The sequence below is a fragment of the Meriones unguiculatus genome, chromosome 7 (genome assembly GCF_030254825.1).
Source record: "Meriones unguiculatus strain TT.TT164.6M chromosome 7, Bangor_MerUng_6.1, whole genome shotgun sequence".
Taxonomy (NCBI): Eukaryota; Metazoa; Chordata; class Mammalia; order Rodentia; family Muridae; genus Meriones; species Meriones unguiculatus.
In genome coordinates this window covers 1,774,732-1,799,876 of record NC_083355.1, presented here as the reverse complement: position 1 = coordinate 1,799,876, position 25,145 = coordinate 1,774,732, and the positions used below count along the sequence as shown (strand labels likewise).

At 48.8% G+C, this 25,145-nt stretch overlaps 1 protein-coding gene across 6 annotated transcripts in view; it reads right to left on the bottom strand.

Annotated features, from left to right (window-relative positions):
• Positions 1-24,942, bottom strand: part of Csnk1d (casein kinase 1 delta) — a 33,767-nt gene extending 8,825 nt beyond the window's left edge. For 3 of the 6 annotated variants that reach the window (XM_021637437.2, XM_021637435.2, XM_021637434.2), the window contains exons 1-8: positions 24,613-24,834; positions 16,294-16,404; positions 7,111-7,259; positions 6,174-6,402; positions 5,637-5,807; positions 4,981-5,129; positions 1,706-1,877; positions 716-855 (exon numbers count right to left, since the gene is read on the bottom strand). In XM_021637437.2, the coding sequence (XP_021493112.1) occupies positions 716-855; positions 1,706-1,877; positions 4,981-5,129; positions 5,637-5,807; positions 6,174-6,402; positions 7,111-7,259; positions 16,294-16,404; positions 24,613-24,688 (1,197 nt within the window). In that variant the 5' untranslated portion in view covers positions 24,689-24,834. Of the gene's footprint in view, positions 1-715; positions 856-1,705; positions 1,878-4,980; positions 5,130-5,636; positions 5,808-6,173; positions 6,403-7,110; positions 7,260-16,293; positions 16,405-22,492; positions 22,624-24,612 lie in introns of all 6 variants that reach the window. The other 3 variants (XM_060386233.1, XM_021637436.2, XM_060386232.1) reach the window with 2 other exon arrangements.
• Positions 24,943-25,145: the final 203 nt, after the last annotated feature.

Genomic DNA, 25,145 nt, shown 5'->3' with positions numbered 1-25,145 from the left:
TGCTTCAGAAAAAGAACCCTAATGTAGTCTGTTGAATGCAAAACAGTAGCGAAAGCACAGAGAAGAGGAGACTCAGATGCAGGACGCGGGAGCAGCTACGAGGAAGAGCCTGGAAACTAGTGCAAACCATCCTTCTTTCCTGGAGCACCTCCTTCATCAGAGACAGACAGGGCGACGACAATGGCGGCTTAAAGCCTGGCACCTCCAAGGACCCTTCTTCTGCAGCCACTGCCCTCACTGGGGTTTTGCTAAGGAGAAATGGGCTAGCAAACACGAGCGGAATTATGTAAGCCGGGTGTGCCCACAGCAGAGTTCTCCCCAACCAAAGGTGTGAGGGAGCAGGCGTGCGACGCCTTGCCTGACGGGGAAGGCGGCGGGGCAGGAAAGGGACGTCCCTTTGAAATCCAACAGCAGAAGAGAAAGTGTCACACATAGGTCACAGTCCATTACAGACCTAGACAGGAAACAAACCCTTTAGAAATCAAGCCAGTCACAGCTCCAACAGGGTAAACAGCCTCAAAATTAAGGAAAAAAGTAAGGTGGGAAGGAAGGAAATACACTCTTCAGAGTAATCCCACTCCTGACTATGAACCTGTAAGGTTGGTCCGTAAGGAAAGGTGAGGGAGAGAACCAGTGTCAGCACACAGTGACAAGGACACGCATCCCCACGCCTGGGTCTGGCACAGCTAGGCCTCAGTGAGTCCTCCATGCATACCTGTGAGGTGGACATGCGAGAGGTATCTTGTCGGCCCGTGAGGTCAGATGAGGAGACGTTGACAGGCGCCCCACGGTGCAGCCGCATACTCACTTTCCTTTCTCGTTCCATGCCAGAGACGGGCCGAGGAGAGGTGTTGGCTGGAGAGGGTAGGAGAGACCTTGACTAGTAACTACCACCTAGTAAAGACCTTGGCTCTTTTAACATCTCACTCGCTCTAAGTGGGTCTCACAGAGGACCAATTTGATTCCCAGCACCCACACAGTGGCTCACAACCATCTAAGTCCAGTTCCAGGAGATCTGACACCTTGTTTTGCTGTTCATGGGCACTAGGTCCACGTGTAGTGCACATACACACGAGAAAAACACCCACAAACATACAGAGCCCTGCAGGCACAGCAGAGGCTAGGGCCCTAGCCAACAACACGGGCTCTGGTCCTGAACCTGTTAACTGGCTCAGGGCAACACACACCAACTCAAGAGCTCAGCATCCCTAAGAACCCCGCTGGCAGCAGGGACACATTCTGAAGCCCCACGTTTGGCAATACATCCGTCAGCCCCAAGTATTCAAAGGGTTATGAGAAAATCCACCTAAGGAGAGCTAAACTCTTCTGGGAGATGGTGTGCTTCCCCTGCGCTAGGAAATGTCCAAGTTGTCGGGAAGGGCAGCTAGGGCTCTCAACCACTGCGCAATCTCTCCAGCCCCAGGAGAACAAAACTTTATATGGGAAACAGGCAATATTGGCAACATTTCTACTTTCTCTCTCTCTTTTCTCTGAAGATCTCACTATGTAGACAAGTCTGGCCTTAAACTCCCAAATTCTGGGGTTAGAGGCGTCTGTCACCATGCCATTTCCAAAGGCAGCATCACCAGCTGTTCCTGAGTCCTACCTACTCTTCAGAGTGAGGACTGACTGGCTGGCTCAGAATCCTCGTGAGACCCCAACATGGGAAGATTAGTTAGCAAGTCACGCTAAGAGGTGTGCTCACCCGTGTGTGAGGTAGGGGTAAGGGGCGTTGGAGGAGCCACTTCCTGGGTTCCCCGCAGGCGGCCGGAAGCTGTAGAAGGGAGGCCACGCGTGGCTGGATTCCGGGAGTGTCTTAATCGTTCCTCTCGGTCCCGGCGTTCCCGCTCAGCATCATCTGCAGCTCGGCTGGCACCCTAGGAAGGAAGATTAAAGTAAACAGAAGGAAAGTGGTTTGGCTTTTTTTTTTTTTTTTTTTTTTAAGACAAGCTCCCTTACAGCTTTTGGCTGGCCCCTGGCATTTTGAGAAAATACCAAAGGGCACTTGGGATAAGACTGTCCTTTGAAATCACTCACACCAACAGTGAAATCAGAAAGAACATTTTCCCACAAAGATGATGCTTGTGTAATACCCCCACGAAGGCCACAGCCCTCTTTATCCCGTCAACTGGAAGTCACCGGAATTCCTACCCATCAATGTTGGCATGCTAATTAATGTACTGGGGAAGGAAAAGGACTGCCTGAGTCAGGGAGGTGGTGCTCAATATGAGGCTTGAACCCATGACCCCTGAGATTAAGAGTCTCATGCTGTACCAACTGACCTAGCCAGGCACGGAATAAGAAGTGGGTGCCACGCTGAGACTAAGACTGAAGGGTAGCAACTAATTAGCTACATGGTAGAATTTAGATTAGTATGCCCAGGATAATTTAAGTTATGAGCTAGTTAGGAACAAGCCTAGCTGAAGACCAAAGCTAAAGTCCTTGAAAGCTGCTACTGCAAACTGTTCAGAATAATTAAGACACATGTAACGAGAGTTTCTTTGCGGTGCCGCTGCCCAAACTACGGCATGGAAACTTACTTTTCTTTATACAGTACACAAAAACATCATCCCTGCAGGGAGGAGCGCAAGGCAGAGGCCTAAGCCAAGTCAGAAAGTCTAAGCCGAGTCCAGACACTGACAACGCTGTAGCAGGGCAAGGCCAGCCTGTCTATGGAAAGGCCAACAGCAAGGTTCTGCTGGCCCAGAGACCAGAGTCAGAGTAGCATTCCGGTCCCTGTCAGGAGGGTCTGCAAGCAGAAGCCTCATTACCCTGACAGAAGGACTAGGCCTCTCCCGAGTCAGTTTAGCCCATAGGGCAGTCTCCTTCCAGTCCTGGCCACCTACACACATGTACACTAGGCCCAAACAGGTAGTTGAGCTCCCAGTGGCCCCACGCAGTGCACACAGCTGACAGGGGGAGACGCAGTGCACACAGCTGGCAAAGCGCGCACGCTGCAGACGGAGCTTCTGCTACTACTCCAGCAGGTGCAGTACTTCCACCGAGCCAGCATCCGCTTCAAGTTACAAGTTTCTTGATTGACACAGGGTCTTGCTGGGCAGCCCAAGGCCGGCCTAAAGTTAAGAACCAGTCTCCTAAGTGCTGGGATTAATTACAAAGGTGCATAAGCATGCTTGGCTTGAAAGAATAAATTTCTCTTTCTATTTTGGTTTTGTTTAATCTGTTTACTTTTTATCAAGTCTCACTCTGTAGCCCTGGCTGGCTTGGAACTCACTGTAGAGACCAGACTGGTACCAATCACACAGAGTTCGCCTGCTTTTGCCCTTTAAATGATGAAATTAAAAGCATGTGCCACCATTGCCTGGCTTCCAAAAATGAATTCTCTTATCTCCCCCCTCCCCCAAAATAGGGTTTCTCTGTGTAGTTCTGGCTGTCCTGGACTCACTTTGTAGACCAGGCTGGCCTTGAACTCACAGGATCCACCTGCCATTGCCTCCCTAAGCACAGGGATTACAGGCATGTGTCACTGTACCTGGCTTACAAGAATAAATTTTCAATGAAAACAGACATGAAAGTTTCACAAAGCCTTGAATCTTAGCAGCAATGTCTGAATGGTTACAGAATTAAATTCAGACTAAATACCAGGCCCTTCACCCCAGAGGCTCCCTGGCTGTACTAGACTTGCTTTGTAGACCAGGCTGGCCTTGAACTCAGAGATCCATCCCAAGTGCTGGGATGAAAGGTATGCGCCACCACTCCCGGCAACTCTTCTGAGGCCTATAGGGTGTTCCCTGGATTGGAGACTGGGGTACTGGATGATAAGAGGGGCGGAGCTAAAGGAGACCACCAGGCTTCCTACCAGCCCAGGCTATCATGCCACCCCACCACAGGTAGCTGAATCCATAAAGCTCTTCAAACCGGCGATAGTAATTGTAACAGAATACCCTAAGGCAGGCAAGGGATGGCAGTGCCTGCAGCACTTGATGCCACAGCAGGAAGACAGCTTGAGCCTAGGAGTTCAAGACCAGCCAAGGTAACAACAAACTCAACAGACAATAAACCTCCCAGAGCTGGAGCTGCTCTCGCAGAGGACTTGGGCTTTGTTTCTGGCACACAGCACCTACAGAGGCTCAAAAAAGCTTCCAAGTCCAGTTTCAGGAGACTGACGACCTTCTCTGACCCTGAGAGGACCAGCTGCCCACAAGGTGTGCATACACATATGCATGCAAGCACAAGCACACACACACCCCTTAAAAAATCCTCACTGGGCGGTGGTGGCACAGGCCTCTAATCCCAGCACTTGAGAGGCAGAGGAAGGCAGAGCTTTATAAGTTCGAGGCCGGCCTGGTCTACAAAGTAAGTTCCAGGACAGCCATGACAAAGAACCCCTGTCACAAAAAAACAAACGAAAATTCTCTCAGAAGAAGCTTTACTCTCTAAAATGAAGGAAAGAGAGAAAGGATGGAAATAAAAAGAAGGACAGAGAGCAAAGCAGGCCTTTCAACTAAAGAGGGCAAATCCACAAGTTGACCCCGGGCAGACCTCCACAGCTTAGCGGGCTCATTACGTACAGCCACCAAGGCCAGAGGTTTGTATTCTTTAATGTGTTTGTCTGCATAGAAGTATGAATGCGTAACATGCATGCAGTACCCATCATGGCCAGAAGAGGGCATAAAGGGGGAACTGGAGCCTATGGTCCTAAAAACAGAACCCAGGTCCTTTGCAAAAGAGGTGAGTAGTTTTTGCCCTACTTACCATCTTCCTTCTCAGTACTGTTAACATGCAGGCAAAGTGGTCTCTAGGCCCAACTTTTATCAGGTGCACTTGGCTTTCACAATTCCACCCATGTGCCTTTGACCCTGAGCCTTCCACAGACAGCACAGCTTTACATACAAACCCACCCCGCCGCCAGCGCCAGCCTCCTGAGGGTCAGGCGGCTGTCGCCCTCCTGAGGGTCAGGCGGCTGTCGCCCCCTGAGGGGCAGGCGGCTGTCACCCCGTGCTCTAGCAAACCACTTACAAATTTGAGCATGTTCCAGTCGAACACATAGTCGTAGGAGAAGCCCTGGCGATGGAACAGGTTTCTGAAGAGCTGCCTCAGGTAGGAGTAGTCAGGTTTGTCATCAAAACGCAAGGAACGGCAGAAATTCAGGTATGTGGCAAATTCAGCTAAAAAATGAGAAACTCAAAGCTAGCTTGCAACTACCAATTGTGGCCCAGACCCTATCCATTCACCAGTCCACCTCCCACAGTGACAAATATCAAAGACAAAATTTGAAAAGTGGTCATATTTACAAACTCAGGCCTTGGGAGACCACTTGAACACAGCATCTAACTAGCTCAATGGTAGAGTGCTTGCGTAGCTCTCAACACATGTGAGGCCTTGGGTTCCATATCCACTATCCTCTACATCCCCCAAAGGTCAACACTAAAGAGCAAAATTTAGCTATTAAATGCATTTTTATCCCAGAAGCAATTTCACTAAACAAGGAGAGTCCCTAGGAAATGGCTCTGGGAGGTGAAGAGAGATAAAGGGTGGTCAGTTTCACTCTTTGTACAAGGCGAGCAAGTCTGAGAGCACAGCAGAGGCCCTCCATGGAAGTGTCTATTCAACGTCAGGGCAGGGAGCTGCTGGCCCGGCCCAGCAAATCTGCAGCAAGAACGTGAGGGACTCACAAGGATAGCCCTTGCACAGCACTTCAATGGGAGTGGACATCTTCTTCTCACTGATCCTCTCATACTTCTGCCTCTTGGTGGCGGCCTTCAGCCCCTGCCAGGGGAGAGAGCCCAGGTTGAAGTACATCAGCACGTACCCCAGAGACTCCAAGTCATCCCTTCGAGATTGTTCTGGAAAGAAAAGGGAACTATGTCAAGGATGGCGTGTGTGTGTGTCTAAAAGCAAAACCTGGCAAACAACGGTAACAACAAACGGAAATAAACTTCAAAGAAAACAGACCCCTCCCAACACCAACATCTTGCAGAACTGCTGGAGAAGCCAGCTCCTCCCTACAACACCCCACCTGGCAACACAAAGACTCTGGCAGTCGCTCAGCTCTACCTGTCTGCTACAAAGGTTGGTTGACAGCCTCCACACCTCTCCTCACCAGGCTCATGACCCTGGACTGCTACATAAGTTGGCTGTTCCTAAGCTAAGGGATCAGCACGCTAAAGGTGCCCCTAAGTCAAGCGATCCATCTCCACGTCAGGGCTTACCAATGCCAAGGTGCGTGTTGATCGAGGCATAGCGTGCCGTCCCTGTGAGGTTCTTGTTCTCTCGGTAGGGGATGTGCTGGTGGGTGCGGGCATCCCGATACTTCTTGGCCAGCCCGAAGTCAATGATGTAAACCAGGTTGCCTTTCTTTCCCAGCCCCATGAGGAAGTTGTCTGGCTTCACATCTCGGTGGATAAAATTCTTTGAATGAATGTACTCAATACGACTTATCTGCAGACAGAGAACAAAAGTGTGACTGAGTCCCACGGCGGTGCACGCTGGGAATGGGGCTGCTTGGCAGCGAGGCTCACACTGCACCTTCTCTGCTTTCTGAAGAGCACAATCATTTCAGTTAGGGGGGGGTCTTCTCTCAAGGTATCTTTAACCCTCTGTCCCCCCAAGAGGCCCAGACATTTTCTTCTCTCCCTGGCTCCCTTGGGAGTAGAGAAGGCCACAGGCCGAGGGACAACCTACTACTAGCTAACGATCTGCATCAGCTCAACTCTGCATGAGCCACAAAGAGGAATTTTCACGGAAACCAACCAAGAGCTACTATAGTCAAATGTGGGCTCCCGGAAAGAACTGAGAAGTACATTGAATATGGACGCTCTTAGATTGGTCTCCAAGTCAATCATTTTGAGTCCAAGGTTAAATAAATCTCCCTTTTTCTCTATGCACAAATGGGTGTAATAATGGAAAAATGGCAACCCACCAATTTGTTTAGTTCTTTTGAGATAGGGTCTCACTATGTAGACCCTGCTGGCCTGGAACTTGCTGTATAGACTACGCTGGTTACAAACCCACAAACCCTGCCTCTTGAGTGCTGGCATTAAAAGCCTCCATGGCCAACAAAACCCAGTAATTTACTCTACCAAGGCAGCAAGTACATGCTAAGTGCTTACTGCACTACCTGAGCACTTCAGGAAAAGGAGTGCTTACCATTTGGTCAGCAAGCAACAGAACAGTTTTGAGACTAAACTTCCTTGAACAGAAGTTGAAGAGGTCTTCCAAGCTGGGTCCCAGTAGCTCCATCACCATGACATTGTAGTCCCCCTCAGCCCCACACCATCTGATGGTTGGGATGCCCACTGGAAGAGAAACCAAACATAGCACTTCAGCCTGCACCATTGCATCAGATCACCTCTATTCAACATAACACAGGTGTCTAGTGAAATAAGGGTGTGGGTGTGGGTGTCAAGGAGTTCAGAGGATCCCGGCAATGTTCTCAAACATGCCCACTCGTGCTTAAGCCACATACAACAATACATGACACAGCGCAAACTCTGACAGGAGTCAAGCAAGCGTGGCTTGACTTGTGAGACAGACAGTTCATTCTGTAACATCAGCATCCATAGAAAGAAGAAACATGTGAGGTAAGATAGGTCCAGAGAAGATGGCTGGAAGCCACAGCTGCACCAGGGAGACTGGAATCTAACGCTGAGAAACAGAGAAAGACCATGGCCTGCAGAAGAGAGAAAAATGTTTCCTTTGTTTCTCTGACACTGAGTGCATAAAAGCAAACACAATGAAAACTTCTTGGAGTTCCATACAAACTTTAAACACACTAGCTGACAGAAGAGAGAACACAGAGAACAGGGCAAATCCAACAGAAAGAAGGCAGCTGAGTGTGGTGATTCACTTTCCAAGTGGAGCTGTGGGATCACAAGTCTCACGCCTTGGACGACATATCAAGACACCATCTAAAAGAAAACAACAGCAACTACAAAACCCAATAGCACAGAGCTCCAAATGAGGGAAGGAACCTAAGGATGTCTTCAAGATGTTAACTCTGAAAACAAGAATCAACACTAAACAGACTACTTTTTAAAAAATGGGTCAGAGAGCAAATATTCTATCTAAGAACATATATGACTGACAACAGTCACAAAAAGACGTTCAGAAAAAGCCCAGCATGCTTGCTCATCAACATTAAGTACCAAGGATGCACAAAGCGGCTTGCTCAGGTCAGAGAGCAAGCACTGCACAGAGGCCTTCCAGGATGCCCGGCTCTCCTCTACCACAGCATGTGCTCTGGTGAGCTCCACGCGCTGCCCTGGCTCTTATCGTGACACTCCACTTTAGGCCCTGTCAGGAGCCCAAGGCCTCTTTTTCCGCCCATGTGAGGCACTTCACTGTGAGTTTAGATGTCTACAGAGTGGTCCTACCGTTTGAAAAATAAAAAAGTTTTATTATCTCCACGTATTTTACATGTTATTTGAGAACTGATATTACAAGTATCTCTGTATAAAGTAACTGGGCCCGGGAACCTAACTGGAGACCCAGTGGACCCTCTAGCAGCAGCTTCTAAATCCCATCCACCTGCGTCCCTGTGCTCTCCAGAGAATCACCACTCGGATGCCCTCACTGGGCTATGTACAGTTTCTATCAACCAGTACTCCACAACCTCTCCCTGCCCACCTGTCATGGGATGGTGTGAAGGAAACTGGCCCCAGGCTCACAGCAAGTGACACTAGTAGGAGGTGTGGCTTTGTTGACAGGTGATCAAGCCAGGCACAGTCTGTCTCTCCTCCTGCTCTGATAATACCAGATGTACAACTCTCTGCTACCTCTCCAGCACCGTGTCTGTCTGGGGGCAGCCATGATTACAATGGACTGAACCTCTGAACTGCGAGCCAGCCCCAATTAAATGCTTTCTTTTCTAAGAACTGCCATGGTCACGGTGTCTCTTCACAGCAACAGAAACCCTAAATAAGACAAATGGTTTAGGTTTGCTTTCTTATTATAAATAGCACTGAAAGTATGTTCTTACTTAATAAGTCCATGGAATTCCCTTTTATCTCTGAATATACCTAGAAACACATTCGCTGTGGTGCTAAGGTACAAATTATCCAACTGTACAAGACCCCTGAGGAGATAACATCAAAGCTTTCTAAACGGGTACGCCAACTGACACTGCGGCAGCAACGAGCAAGGCCCTGGTCCGGACACGCTGCTGCTGCTCAGCACTGTTGATTCCCTACTTGTAGCTCGTGCGTGAAATCAAATCTCTGACCATATACTGTGCCTTTTATGCACACGACAACCACATCTGTTTCTTTTCTGAAATGCTGAAGCATTTCTTGACAATTTTCTCTATCAGGATAGTTTCCTATTTATTGCAGGTTTAACAAATAGGACTTTCTGGTTTTATGTGAGGCAAGTTATCTTCTTGTTGCGAGTGATGCTTTCAGTTTTATTCCCCTGCCCTCATGAGATAAAGTTAGAGTCTTCTGCTACCTTTCAAGTGCTAGGATTACAGGGACATGCCACCATGCCTGCCCAGCTTGCTTTCAGTTTTCTCCTGTGAAATTATTCCTCACCCTAGATCATATTACCTTGTAAAAGTGTCAAAGTACAATGTTGCATATAGAGACCTTGTCCTAAAAGTGTTTAAGCGCTGAAGTCACTTTTGCTTCTAGCAGTGATGAAAGTAAGAGACTCACTTCATCCCTGTACTAATAACCAAGGAGAAGAAAGGTAAAACATGGACCCCAGGAAGAGGATGCTGATGCCTGAAAGACCACCCACTACACGCCCAATTGTCACCATAAAAGACAACCAAACAGACCAACGTAACTTGACTTCAACCCAGAATCAGAGGAGGAAGATGTGCACGACAGAAATACCCAACATACGGTTAAGAGTGTCTGAACGTTGACATCCAAGTTATGAGACATGTAAGGCATGGAGAGATGGACCCACAAATTAGAACTGGTAGAGAAGGGCCTAAAAAGTCAGAATAACTTTTGCCAAGGAACTGTAATTCCAGCTACTCAGGGAACTGAGGCAAGAAGATGACGGAGTTCAAGGCTCATCAGGGCTACAGAATGAGTTTGAGACCTGACTAGGTAACTTATTGAAACCCTGTTTCAAAATAAAAAAAAAAAAAAAAGTGATGAGGCTGTACGTCAAGTGTGGAGTGGCTGCCTAATGAGGGACGCAGATCAAAACACAGTACTGCAAGAGAAAAAAAAAGTTGCTAGTAAATATAAATTCCCTGTCAAAACGTTTCATACCCACATTCTCCTCTCTGTCTCTCTTCTCTCTCTCATGTGTGCCCAAACCTAACAAAGATTGAAAACTGTAATGTCTAAGATGAAAAAACACCAGGCAGATTAAACATTGTAAAGACCAATAAACTCAAAAGTCAGCAATAGATGGTGAAGCAGACAAAAGTAAACAGGAGCCTCAGTGTAGCGTATGGCAGGTTCAGCTCACGCCTCAGTGGAGATGGGAAAGTGAGGCGAGCAGGCAGACACCTGAAAACAAATGCAGGCTCAGTTCAATGAAGCCAGGCCTAAGACTCACGGAGACCACCACATTAGCGTGGCAAACTACTCACACAAGCGCTGCCCACTGCCGCAGTCCTGCATAAAAGCGGCCTCTTGAAGAGGGCCAGGGTACCAGGTGAGGTCCACATCTACACAAACCACCAACAGCTCTGGAGTAACAGTCCTACGTAGATGCAATCTTCTCTGCAGAAAACCACAGCTTCATTCACAGCAGTAACACGGACTCAGCAACCCTCATTCCTTCTCCAATGTGTATTAATGCATCCCTGTCACTTGTTTTCCAGTCCTAACTGTCTTAAAGTTGGCCAGGAGGCATGACTTTTTATGTGTTCCCACATCCTCCCAACATGTTCTGTCACTGAGGGAGAAAGGACACTTTCTTGTGTTTCACATGTTTCAAGTTCCTGCCTGAGTTCTGGAACTAGCCACCTCAAGTTATCTGGGCACCTCTCAGTGGAAAGCTTGGGACCAGGCCCCGTCTGTGTCCAGACCCACACAACTTTATCTCCAACAAGCCATGACACCTCCAGGCAACTGCTGCTCTTCTTCATGAGCACTGTCGTTCACTCTCTGAATTCTAATCACCCTGTTCTCTAAGCCACTGGACAAGATCTAAATAGGTTCAAATCAGATGAAGGGGAAGTGAACACAAAGCCTCAGCCCTCTACAAGAAGCTGTTTGCAGCGGATGCCTGCTGGGAAAGGCCGTTCTCACCAATGTAGCGTCACTGGTATTCACTCTCCAACACAGGCACATGGCCAGAATACTGGCCAACAACAACAGAAAGATTCCTACTTCCCCCCTACTTGTGCTTTTTTGTTAGTTTTCATCTTACTTCCCTTTTTAAGTTTGTTCCTGCATTTTTGTTCTTTGAGAGACAGAGAAAAAAAATATGAAGTTGGGTTGGTAGGGAAGTGGGAAGGATCTGGGAGGAGTTGGGGAAAGGAAAACAATATGATTAAATATATTTCTGGGGGGAGAAAAGGTTGTCAGGGGGTATGGAGAGAGCTGGAGAGCTGGCTCAGCAGCTAAGAGCACTTGGTTGCTTTTGCGGAAGATACAGGTTTATACAGTGCGCTCCAGGGCAGCAGGGCTACGGACAGATGGAGGGGTGTGTGTGTGTGTGTGTGTGTGTGTGTGTGTGTGTGTTTATGTTTTGACTGGAATTTCACAACATTAAAACCAACTATGAGAGAACTAACACTGACCCTTCCTTTATGTCCTCCAACAAAGCCTTTTAACTTTCTGCATAGAGTACCTGTCTCAGAATTGACTCCCAAATACCTCATGTACTTCCTATTTTGCTATTACAATTTTTTGTGTTTTTTTTGGTCTTTTGATATAGGGTTTCTCTGTGTAACAGCCCTGGCTGTCCTAGAACTTGACCAGGCTGGCATCAAACTTAGAGCCTGACTATAAACGCTATTTTTAAAGTTACATTTTGTGATATTTAAGGTGTATACTATCATAAATGACATTTTGCAACTAGTTTTGTTGACAAATTAAACTGGCCTTATTTTAAATGTTTATTTAATCTGTGTGTGTACATGTTTGTGTCAGAAGACATCCTTCTAGGGATTTGTTTGAGGCAGAGTCTCTGTTTCTGCTGCTGGCCTGTGGGCTTCTGGGTGATTCTGTTTCACCTTCCATGTTGTAGAGAAGTGCTAGGACTGCAGAGACATACTACACCTGCCTGCTCTTTAACCAACTGGGCTATCTCCGCAGCCCCACTGATGGCATTGTGATGTTAAGCTAACTGAACTCTTCATTTCTTCTGTTTACTCTAGGAGACTCTATCATACGCAAACAAGCTCCAGGAATATTGTGAAAAGGCTTCAGAGTGCACATAGCACGACCGTATTACATAACGGCAAATTGCTGTTGAGGAGGAAGGCACACGCCAAGGCTCCCTGGCGTAGCTCTTGCTGGAGGAAGAGGTGACGGATGGCAGCGTCTTCCTTTTCAACGGGGAATAATGGTGATGTTATTCCATGGCATTGGAGACACAATAAAAATCACTGCAAGGATTCCTGAGCTCACAGAGCCCTGCTGGAGAGAGGCAGAGTGTCATTTGTGGTGCACTTTACCGTCAGCACACTGCCAGGAAGTACCTAGAGGGGCACTGAAAAGAAAGTGACTATAAAACCAATTAGAAGGTTACTGGTAATGCAGGATGAAGAGCCTTCCAGCTACGGGTTCAGTGCTACCCTGAAGCCAGATTATCTCACATCTAGAGAGATCTAGAAAAATCCAGAATCCAAAGTAGATCCTTGCCTGGAAAGCACTTGGATGGTTTAAAGAAAAACCCAAGTACTGCCTGTGTGATGACTTGGGAATGAACTACCCCACTGTTGCTCATGACTGTGGACATGGTAAGTACTTTACAGGGTCTAAGATGCCAAACAAGTAACGGGGTCCAGACACTAGGAGACACAGGTACTGCCAAGCGTTCTCCACTGTGATTTAACAAAAGTATTTCACTGTAAATGTGGGTACTCAGAATTAATTAAAATAGAAAAATTTATTACATTTCCAGCAGTTGAGGTTTAAAGATTAAACCTTTCAAATATTTCTAAGTAATGTTATTTCGATTTTGAAAACCAAGTTTCTTGTGGGAAAACAAGAAAGAAAAACAGCAAGGCTGGGCTGTAGTTCGGTGGTAGAGCACTTATCTAGCACGGGCAAGGTCCTAACTTCATCCTAGCACCCAAAACAAGGCCCAACAACCCCTAACTACGGTAAACAGTGTGTAAGCAAGGGCCAGTGGAGAGAGAGCCTGCAGGGAGACTAGACAGGCATGTGTCTTCACAGGGGAGCACTGGGGACTTCTCAAGGGAGTGAGGGGCCACAGGCCTCTTTTACTCCAATACCTAAGACACCTATTTGCTACAAGTTCTCTAGTGGCATCCAATAGTTCATGACCAACTATGTGCTCCAACAGATACAGTGTCCTACAACATTAACCCGAACACTCAGGAGGCAGGGCAGGAAGACTGTGAATTTGAAATCTTGACAAAAAGACAAAAGACAGAAGACAAACACTGCCAGCCACAGTGGGGATTATCAGAGCACTTGGGAGCCAGAGGAGGAAAGATTATCAGCCTGGTCTACAGAGTGAGCCCAGCCCGCGCAACACAGACCCTGGTCTACAGAGTGAGTCCTGGTCAGCCCGCGCAACACAGACCCTGGCCAAAAGATTCAAATAATAAACAGAAAGGATGAAATCCAAAAACCCAAAAGAGAAAAACCTCATGCTGCAGCCAGCCCTCAGCTCTACACTTTCCTTTTTTGCACAGCCAGAACCAATGTAAACAAGATCAGGACAACCAAAGAAGTGCTTGTTCCTTTCAGAAGGGAGCAAGGCAGTCCATAGTCACCTGCCTACAAACATGACAGATGCCGGGGGAAAGCCTTGTGGTTTCTGAGCAAAGTGTATCCCCCATGCTGCATCTGCCAACTGCCAAATCTGTGCATTCTTTCCCTGGGTACAAAATATTTCCTAAGACAGAGAGCTGGAGGGCTATGGTAAGCAAGCAACAGGAGTAAAACCTAACCACAGCTTGAGAAACAACATTCAAAGGCCAAGAAAGGGGAATACACATTTCTGAATCTTGTCTGAATCTGGTGAAGGGATATGGGCAAATGATTAAGGACCAACACAGGAAGTAATGCTACCCACCAGCAGGTGCCCAGCTCCATCCAGGACATCTCTAATCATGATGAGCAAGGAGGGCAAGTGACAGCCAGATGCTCCATACAAGAACAGCAACCACAGCAAACGGCAGCGACGCTGGAGCTACAGACCGGGGTGGACCACTTTCTCCTTTCTGATCACTGTATGCTGCCTCTCCCTTTAGGCCCTCTAAGGCAGCACATTCTCAGACCTACAAGCCTTAATTCATTAAGCTTAAACGTTGAAAACTCCTTATGTCATTTTGTTCTACTCTACTCGCTACAAAGCTATCCAGCCAGTCCCTAATGCTCCTAAGAAGGCTGTCCTCCTGAGGATAGCGCCGAAGGGTCAGTGTGCACAATTAGGTCTCTGTTGACCTCTCTTTGGGACAATAAAATAAAAATAAAACTCACCAAAATTGAATAGGATAAAACTAACAGAAGAAAAAGAGCCAAGGGGGGGGGGGGCAGAAGACACATATGGACACAGAGACACAGAAACCTCATAAAAACACAACACTAGAAACCATAAAACATATGCAAAAGATCTGAAAGGAAAAAAAAAAAAAGAATGCCCAAACAAAGCACTATGAGAGAGGGAACCTCCAAAAGTGACTGCACTCACTTTTGTGCTGGCTATCAACTGCTGGGCGTGGGATTTCTCCTTAAGAGTAGACTGTATACCATTGATGCTCTGTTGGAGAAAACTAATTTTTTATCGCTTGGTGATAGCTTCTGGTTCAGGGATGGTCACGTGTGTCTATTTCCCCTCTTAGGGCTGGGACCCCTTCTGGCTGAGTTAGTCCCAGGCACCTTCTCTGTGAATTTGCATGCACACCAGCCCTGCTATGTGTGGAAGGCAAATGGGCACGTCAGCAGGGGTTCTCATCTACCCATGGCCTCTGGTTCTAAAACCCAGGACAGGAGACAACAAATGAAGTTTCTTTAAAAACTCAGTTATGTTGTGTAAATATGATTTTATTCTAATCCCAAGTGTGGGATATGGGACTGCCTTAGTTTATCCACAGCTGAGAACTGCCTCGTGCTGGGGTATGGTCTTTGCCAGCTAGACCTAATTCTGAGAACCCTGACAGGCATAATATGAGAGCCCAGAGGGAGACCTCGCAGAGGCTTGAGGAACCCAATGGAAAGGACGCTCCGAAGAAGACTGCCCGCTGCGTTTGCTGCTTACCTGGAGATCCTGACGACTGAGACCGGCACTGCCCCAGAGAGAACCTACCCAGGCAGAAGTAGTAAACAAGCCTACGTCCCCTCTCCTTCTAACATTTCTCGCCTACGTAGGGTTGGGGGCTGGAAGGGAGGCAGAGGTCTAAGGAACCCCAAATAAAGAAGAGTTTAAAAACAGCACCTATAAATGGACCCTAAGATAGACACACAGCAGCACATAGCTACTGCCTTAGATATTTTGTTCTAGAAATGTTGGTTTCTAGTAGAGGCACAATTAAATTGCTTCTGTTGAGGGAGGGCAACAAAACTTTTCTTGCTGATGCCAATAAAGGCTGTCAAGGGAGAGGCTCCGACCACATGGCACCACGGAGGCCTATGCTAAGAGACTCCACAGAGCATGAAGGATGGCCATTTTTCAGATACAAAGCCTGTCACAAGCAAGCTCCTATGCTAGGAGATGGGTGGCTTCAAGGTCTTGAAAGCCTCAAATAAGAGGCTCTGCTACCTGAGGCACACTATCCGGAAAGCCCAGAATTCTAGAAATGAGACTGGCTCACCACTAGCTCCGGCACTCCTAGGGCCTTGCAATGACATCTGACAGAACTGAGAACAGTGATTCAGCTGGGAGAGAAGTCATGATCAAAACTCCTTTCTAAGAGAAAACTGGAGCTTCAGGTTTCGTGGGACTACTGTCAAATACTAAGGAAAGCATGTGACCCGGAATAGGCCAAAGGCAGGAAGCACCATGGTGCAACACACAGCACCACCGGTGGCTCGTTCCCCATAAAGGACAGGTTCATTTCTAAACTTAAACAAAGCCAGATTTCAAAGACACTGCCATCTAGTGGGAAGCTAAGCAGGGTAGTTTCTTAAGAAAAATAGGTTAAAATTATGCTTCTTTTTCCTGGGCGAGGTCCTCTGTACCTGTAAGCCAGACCATGGGTAGATACTCAACTCCAGGGAATCTTACCTCCTCCCTGCATCATTTTGTAGATCTTGCTCTCAATGTGGAGCTGAGGATGTTTGGTTTTAACACATTCTAGCTTGATGGCAACTTCTTCACCTGCAGCAATGTCCGTGCCTTGGCAAAGAGAGAAAATGACATACATTATGTCTACCACATAACCCAAAGCTTGTTGTAGAAAGGACAAGAGCTATTTGATATCCTTTACACCTTTCTGAGGAACAGCACTGGGGATGGAATCCAGCGCCCTTGTACACGGCTGGGCCAAAACCCTGTGAACTGAACCACACCCTGGCCCTTACAGCACGAAGTTTCCTGACACAAACCAAATGATGGGTGCTCTTCACTGCCTGTTAAGAGACGGTAGTGCCGGCTGACCCACACAGAAAGCTATCTTTATTCAAATAGGTAGGAGAATCTATTCGGCATGCCGCCTTCCATTTTTACTTGTTCCCACTGCACCCACAGGACAGTCACCAGAGTTGCAGGCCCCGTTCTTTCTACCCACTCAGGGCACACCACGACCCAGTACTAGGATGCTTCTCTGTGATAAACCGTCTGGAGTGTGCCTGAGTCTCCCAGGAAGAGGAGAGCTGGGTTTTACCCTGTTCTCCCTCCTCCAAATTTCAGGCCTCACAGGCTTGACATTCACCCATACATCTCAACAGTTTCTTACAAACAGTTCTCAAATGGACCCAATCCCCTCATGGCTGCAGGAGTCATCTCCAAAGTACTGAAGGTCTAGCAAATATCCTCTACCAAGCCAAGGGATACAGGCCCCAATCCCTTTGTAGATCAGGCTGGCTCTGCCTACCTGTCTCTCAAATGATAGGGTTAAACGCAGGCACCACCCTCACCCCCTTGGAGACAAAGACTAGACTGGACTCTCTCCTTAAGCCCTGGTCAGTTCTGCCTCTGCAATATAAACAGGACAGTTTTTGTTATTTTGTGACAAACACTATGATGACTAGCGCCTAGGAGTTTGGAAGCAAAAAGACAGTCCCTTCCACACTTTACTCCAAACGCTTCCACGCAAGTGTTCCGCAGTTTTCCTGGCCCAAGCTGCTTGGGGCTTCCCCCTGCCTCCACACATCCAGGAGCCTAATGAAAACAGCCTAACGTACAAGGCCCTCCTCCCCGACAGGCTGCTTCTAAGCAGAAAGCAATTCCTTAGTTCCGAAACGTGGTTATTTGAAAAAATTTAACATGGCTTTCCATAGAGTCCAATACAACCACACATGACAAGGGTCTGTGCTGGGTGGACGAGCTGTGGACTGGGCAGCCTGGCTAGCTCTTGGTGACTTAATTTCCCTTGTTAACTAAGAGGGGAGGGATGTGCGAGCTCCATGGGGAGCCGAGGAGACAAACGGTAAATGAGTCACTCCGTTCCACGGAAGGTGGAGCCAGGCCCGTAGGACAGTAAATGTCAACAGCATAATGTCTGGTGCCACCCAAGACACACACACAAGTCACCCTGGTCTGCTAGATGGCTGTTCCCTGAACATCTGGGCCCAAAGCCAGTATCCAATGCTGCAAACCCTAGGAATAATCGGATCCAATCACTGCCATTGGCCAGTCTAGGCTTAATAACTCGACTTACTACTCCACAAAAACTCTTTGGCATACTGGTAATAAATAAGAGGCAGTGTATCTTATTCCTCCTCCCAAAGGAGAAGAGTAGCCTATCCATTTACACAAGAACTGAGTTCATCTAGAATGTACTTGCGGATGAAAAATGACCTCTAAGTTCCTTTAAGGAACTAGACTCTGGGCTGAACTTGGCCAGCCAGGAGGAATGGTGACTCACTTCACCAGTTACGTCAGACATTCCCTGCACCCCAAGCAGTAGTCTCTGGACATCATACCACCCTTTCCAGCTGGCAGGTCCACAGGGACGAGACAGGCTAGGGCCAACCAGCCTACTGGATCAGGACCTTCAGGAAGGTGGAGAATACCACTAGCTTTACTCTTCTGTGGCTACTATAGCTCATACCTTGATAGTCACCCCTGCAATACTCTCAGCCTTGGGAACAAATGACCACCAACAACTTTAGAACATAATGTGAATTACTACACCCTTTCTTTTCTTTCTTCTCTTTTGGTTTGTCAAGACAGTTTCTCTTGTGTAGCCCTGGCTGTCCTGGAACTTGTTGTATAAACCAGACTGTCCTCGAACTCAAAGATCCACCTGCCTCTGCTTCCAAAGTGCTGGGATTAAAGGTGTGAGGCACCACTCCCTGGCTGAATTACATCTTTTCATGGAGCCAAAATGCCACGGACTGTGTCAAGAGCCTGCAGGACCGAAAGGGGGCTGCACTCAGTCTGATCATCAGCAGAACAGCTGGACACAGGACATGCAGACATGAGGGCAGCACAAGGCTGAATCCAGAAACTTCCTCACTTGTGTAGAAAGACTAAGCAGCTCCAGGTTCTGTTGGTGTTACAGGTGCCAATGCAGACTCCCTAGTTTGTAGCCCTGGAATTTTGTCTATCACCACAGCAGGCTGCATCTCTGAGGCCCACTAGCATGCTAGTCAGGCCAGACCTTCTACTGCCACTGGGCCAAATACAGGAAGACTTAGAGGAATTCTGGTAGCGATTTAGCACTACTAGAAAGACTGAAATTCACAGGAGCTGGGGAGGTGGCTTAGAGGTTAAGAGCACTGGCTGCTTCTCCAGAGGTCCCAAGTTCAATTCCCAGCAACCACATGGTGGCTCGAAAAACCTGAAATTCACAATACCTGGTTCTCTATCATTCATAAGCCTGATAAATGCAACCAGAAGGGGCACTAGTACCTAAAAGAAGCTACTGTAATCAGGGGTTCAGATGCAACACAAAAATATTTATTGGGGGGCAGAATTTATTCAAACAGCTCAGTGGCTCTTAAGGGTGCTTCCTGCCAAACTTGATAAAGTGAGTTCAATCCCTAGAACCCAAATCGTGAAGGGAGACAATCAACACCTACAAACTAGTCCTCCTGACTTCTACATATACCTACACTATCCACACTCACACAAAAACTTAAAACAAAAACCCTAAAATATTTACTCAATGTTTGTGTTACCCCCAAAGCCACAATATCTGTCAGACAATCCTACATGGCTGAAGCTCAGGCTCCCTTGCCAGGCAAGGGGCTGAACTGTGTTTAGATATACAAAAATGTTAGCTGATGACTCAGAGCCATCTGTAACTCCAGTTCCAGGGGACAGGACACAAAATAATTTTTAAAAAGCAAACAAAGCTATGTCCCTGAAGTTGAGCAGTCCATAAAGGCTCTATGAAGCTGACCCAGCATGTCACTCTGCCTAGGGACAGGAAGGGAACAGTGAATGACAAGCCCAGGTGCTTGTCAGGATTGTCCAGATGCTCATCAGGATTTATCTTGTCTGGGCTGGAGAGATGGCCCAGCAGTTAAGAGCATGGGCTGCTTTTCCAGAAGACCTATGTTTATTTCCCAGTGTCCACAGGACAGCCAACAACTGTCTTGTAACTCTAGTCAGGGGATCGGACATTCTTCCTCAGGCCCGGCATGCACGTGAACACAGACATGTAGACATGTGAGCAGGCACAGCAAGCAATGTAAAAACACGTCTTAAAAAAACAAAACAAACAAACAAAAACACACAAACCAAAAAAAAAAAAAAGCCAGGCAGTGGTGGTACATGCCTTTAATATCAGCAATCCAGAGGCAGAGGCAAGTGGATCTTTGTGAGTTCGAGGCCAGCGTGGTCTACAGAGTGAGTCCAGGACAGTCAGGGCTGTTACACAGGAAAACCTGTCTCAACAAACAAGAGAGATTTATTCCATGTGTCACCTTGGGCAGAAAAACAAAGAGGAATCCAGTGACTGCCTGAACCCCTGGCTGCTTGGGTACTGACTTGAGGCTTAACGGCGCCCCAGTTTTTGATTATCCTCAGACCTTTTGAGGATGCTCGGGTCAGGTTGGACCCTCCTGGAACTTCAAACACTGGGCAAAAAGTAGGCCTATTAAGCAGACCTGAGGTGTGTTCTCACCATTCCTGCCTCAGCTTCAGATCTGTCGTGCAGTCATACAGCCTGTCAAAACTGTATGAAATCTTTCTGGACATCAATTTTCTTTTCTGGTATGTCAGCCCTGACTGTCCTCCAACACGGATAAATGTAATTCTCTGATGTCTGGCTCAGTAGATAACACACTTACTGCCCAAGCATGAGGGCCAGAGTCTGGATGCCCAGCACTGTGTATACGTCAGGCAGCTGCGGCACACACTTGTTAGCCCCCACGTTCAGGAGGCCCAGACTGGATTTCTGGAGCAAGACGGTTAACTAGATTAGCCAAACTGTACAGTTCTGGTTCCAAGTGAGAGAGAGCCTGCCTCAATACATAAAGTAGAGAGGGATATAACAGCTTCTGGCCTCCACGTGTATGCATACCCCTAAGTACACATGCACCCACATGTAAACACACACATGCATACATACCACAAACACACAATTTTTTTAAAAGACATCTTTCCCGTTGAAGGTCACAGTGACATTGAAAGTACCACTCTCATGGCTCAGCAGTATTCAGAAGCCCTTCAACATTGTGAGGAGAAAAATCAGATGAAAATATTACTAAGATTTAGCTCCCAAAGGAGGTTTAAACACATCTTAAAATCTGACTACACTGTCCATCAAGAGAAACTGGAATGGAAGGGATGAAGAACAAATTTATACAGGGGGCAAGAAACCTCCATCTTAGCAGTCACAGCCTCAGACTTTACTACTGCTTGCTTCCAGAGGAGAAAGAGGATGAAAGCAGCTGCCAGAACAGTAGGTAATGCTTGCTGCCTCTCGTGCACCTGGTACTTTGTAGCCTGGGCCTGTACTGTTGAACTGAACGGACCCTGGCTTTCTACATAACACGGGGCAACCTCGACCCCAGCCTAGCCCACCCTACAGGCTCTTCCCTAAGACAGCCAGGCCCCTTCCTGGCTGGGAACAAGCCGACCTCCCAGGGTAGGCTGTTTAAAAATGTTATCTAGTAGGGACAGGCGAGCGGCTCAGCAGCTGCAGCACTGGCTGCACACTAACAGTTTCTAACTCCAGTTCCAGGGGCTCCCACACCCTCTTTTGGCCTCCAAGAGCACTGCATCCACACAGTATGCAGATAAAGCACTCACATAAAATCACAAAAGAAATGGAAGTTACTGAGTGGCACAGAACCGGCAAAAGCAAAAAGGCTTTCTACTGCTTTCCACACCTCGAAACATCAGTTCCAGACCCACACACGCAGGGGAGAGGCTAGGGTTTGAGAGGCTGCTGAAATCAGCAAAAAGCATCTCATTCGGGGTCATCTACAGGTATGCAGGCAGGGGCATTCCACATCTGGCTGGCTTAGACAGATGAAGACTGAGGTTGGGCATCCTAAAACCTGGGCAACCAGGAAGAAGGCCTGTGATACAGGTTCCTGAAGAGGTCATTCTGGAGAAGGCTGAGTAACAACCGGGCAGCCACTACAGACTTTCCTCCTGCACAGCAGGCCACCATGGAAGCCAGCTTTAATGACCACAAACAGTGTTAAATATTTCTTTGTAAAAGCGTCTCAGGAAGAAATCTAAAAACCCGAGTGATAGGCTTAAAACAGAAACAACTCCACTGGAAGAAGAAAGCGTTTTATGAGGAACACAGAAGTGGAACAGCTGGGAATGTTCTCAAATACACTTGCACTAGAATGCACGGTCACACAAATTTTAAGATGAGGCTCCTCAAACTATGGGTAAATGAACCATCCCATCACAGACAGGTTGGCTTTCTCCAAGCCTTCCTCCAGACCTGACTTTCTAGCCTACATCACTCTAACCCACCCACTTCATTTTCAGTTCCCCAAGGGGGTAGCTTGGAAGAACAGTGAAGAGGGCTGAGGGCCAAGAGAGACAGGAAAAGCTTGGCAGTGCTTAACCCCACACAAAAGGCAGACTGTGGGCCTAGCATGGTTGGAAGGCACATAGATTTCTTGAGTTCAAGGAAAGCCAGGGCTACAGAATGAAATCCTGTCTTAAACAACAGACAGACAGACAGGTAAGCTGGGACCTCTAACCCTAGGATCCCTGTGTCCACTTGGAACACAACAGAGGAGTCATCAAAATAGAACTTTCTGAAAAGGTTAGCTCATGTGATCAAATGCTGTGCCCAGTCCTCAGTCCAAGCCAACCAGATGTAAAAGTGCCAACACCCACATACCTGTAGAAGACCCTGGGCAGGATGTGTGTGCTGGTTCAAGACTGTCTCTCAGCCCTCTGTCCTTTCCCTGATGCACCACTGCTCTAAGGAGCTGATGGTTTTCCTTTTTCTTGTTTTCTGTTTTTCTGAGGCTGCAAGAACCAGGTGGGGCAGAAGGGGTGTGACTAAGAACGGAGCACCAGGCAGACCTTGCTCTCCTGGAGGAAGGTTTCCATTTCCGAATGACATGTGACCACCACATCACAATTTGGTTGTCAGAATCAATCTTCACAAAGTACAAAACCTTTTGGCAAAATCTCAGGGAATGGAAAGTTTCAAAATACTTATTTTCTGATGCCCATGAAAGGGTGGCTAATGGATTGGTTTTCAGTATAGCTCCTATATCCTGAGGTTAAACTTCTGCCAAAATCTATTGTTCTATAAATAAGCCAAACAGCTCCAATTTTTCCAGCACTTTTAACTCCCAAACTCTGCCGAGAAGGCATCTGGCTGAATATGTGGTTATAAATACTTAAATAAGAAAACCCTAATATCTCTAAAGTGTCTTTTACTCATCAGACCACCCTGGCAATAAGCACAGGTTCAAAGGCATCACTGTGGCATTTAGCAGACTTATCCCTCATGTTAGCCAGGCACTGTAAATACTTATACTACCCAAACAGGCCAGCTATCGGGCCCTAGGAGTTGGAGTGGGAAGTTCTTGAACTTGGGAAGCATGAAAGGCAAGGCCCAAAGCACTGCTTCCTCCTGACTCTCCATCACAGGTACCACAGCCGAAGATGAGTCCAAGTCGGGCTACTGCTCACCAGAGCATGTTTACCACTAACAGGGTGCTCACAGCAGACGCTCAGGGCTCAGGTACAGGATGTCGGAGTAACTTATAATTCCACTAAGAAATGCAGGGAGAAATTTTTATTTTAAAATTCTCAACTTGCGGGTTTAAGCAAACCTTTAATTACACGTATGTATACATGCATAGCCTTTAACTGTTAAGTCTGACATAACCCAGGATGGTCCAATCCCAAGCCTAGGATTCTCAGGTCTACCCCGAGAGAGTTCTGAGACTCAAGTCAGAGAACTTTCACACTACTCTCTCCCCTCTCTTCCGCCAACACCTCAACACCGACTGTGCCTACACTAATCCAGACTTCATCCGCGTTGGTTTCCAGGTGTCCCGCAGTTAACTCGGACGCTCCACAGACACTGAAGAGCCAACCCACCCAAGGCCCAAGGGGCCAGTAACTGCTCTGGCTCCACGGGAACATTTTCAGTCCTGTTCTGGAGCCAGGTGGCAGCCGGGAGGCTAGAGACGATCCCTTCAGAGGGTCAGCTACCTGGAGATGCCATTGTGACAAGGGGCGGGCCCCAGGAACCCTCAGAGATGAGCCCGTCTTGTCCCCATTTCTGGCTGGGACACTCCCCACCTCCACACTACATTCGGACTGTTCGGACCTTTCTCCCACACATGCAAACAACCAGGGCCACACTGCAGCGGTGAGGACCAGGACCGACCCTCCGCGGAGCGGAGCGTGGCCTTTGTTTACTGTGCTGACCTTAGGTGGGGGAGGATGCTGACGCCGGGCCCCGCTGCCCAGGCCCTGCCCCCTCCGGGCCCCACCCCCGGCCCGCCGCCCTCGCCCGCCCCGCTCTCCCCTCCCCCGCCCCTCCGACCCCGGGACGGGCGGCCGCGGAACCCCCCGCCCAGGACGCTGTCCTTTTCCCACGCCCTCTGACACCTCACCTCTCCACGAGGCCCGCTGGCCGTCACCCACCCCCCAGCCTCCAGGCCCCGTTCCTCATCTCCCGGGTCCCCCGACCTCTCCCAAACACAACCCGGGCTCTGCCCCACGGTCCTGCGGTCCCCAAGGCCAGCTGTCCTCCTCCCTCAGTCCCCAACCCTTCCCCGCACCCCACCCCGGCCCGCCGCGCCCAGCCCCCCGGCCGCGCTCACTCGGCGGCCGTTGGTGCTGTCTGGCCGCTGCCGGCGGGCCCGGGCCCTCGGACGGCGGGGATGCCGAGCAGCCGAGCGTCCACCGCGGCCCCGCGCAGGCCTGGGCCCGCCGGGGACCCCGCCCGCCGCCCCGCAAGGCTCCCGGGTGCTCCAGGGCGCCGGGCCTCACCGAGATAGATGTCTCCAAAGGAGCCGCTGCCGATCTTGCGGCCCAGCCGGTACCTGTTCCCGACCCTCAGCTCCATGGCAGCGGTGCGGCTCGCTACTGTCCGCCCGGCCGCTTCCTGGGTCTGCGCTCCGGGAGGCGGCGCCGCTGCTGCCGCTATTGCGGGTCCGGTCCGACTCCGCCCCCCTCACGGCCCCGCTTTCACCATCGCTTTCCGGTCGCCCCGTCGCTCTCAGCGCCTCAATACGGGGCGGATGGGACAGTCCGAGCGCCGCCGCCGCTGCTCCGGCCCCTGCCGGCCCCGCTCGCCCTCTCCCCGCCGCGGATGGACTCGGATCTTCCGGGCCTAAATCCCCCTTCAGCTGCCTAAAGGAGCCGCCGCCATCGCGCTGTGACGTCACTTCCCCTAGCAACCCACAGGGGCGGGGCCACGGCGCTTGGGGCGGGGTTTGTCCACTTGATAGATTGCGCAGTCGCACCCAGGCCTGTTTCTCTGTCCCAGTAGCCACCGCTCCCGGCAGGACGACTACAGCTGG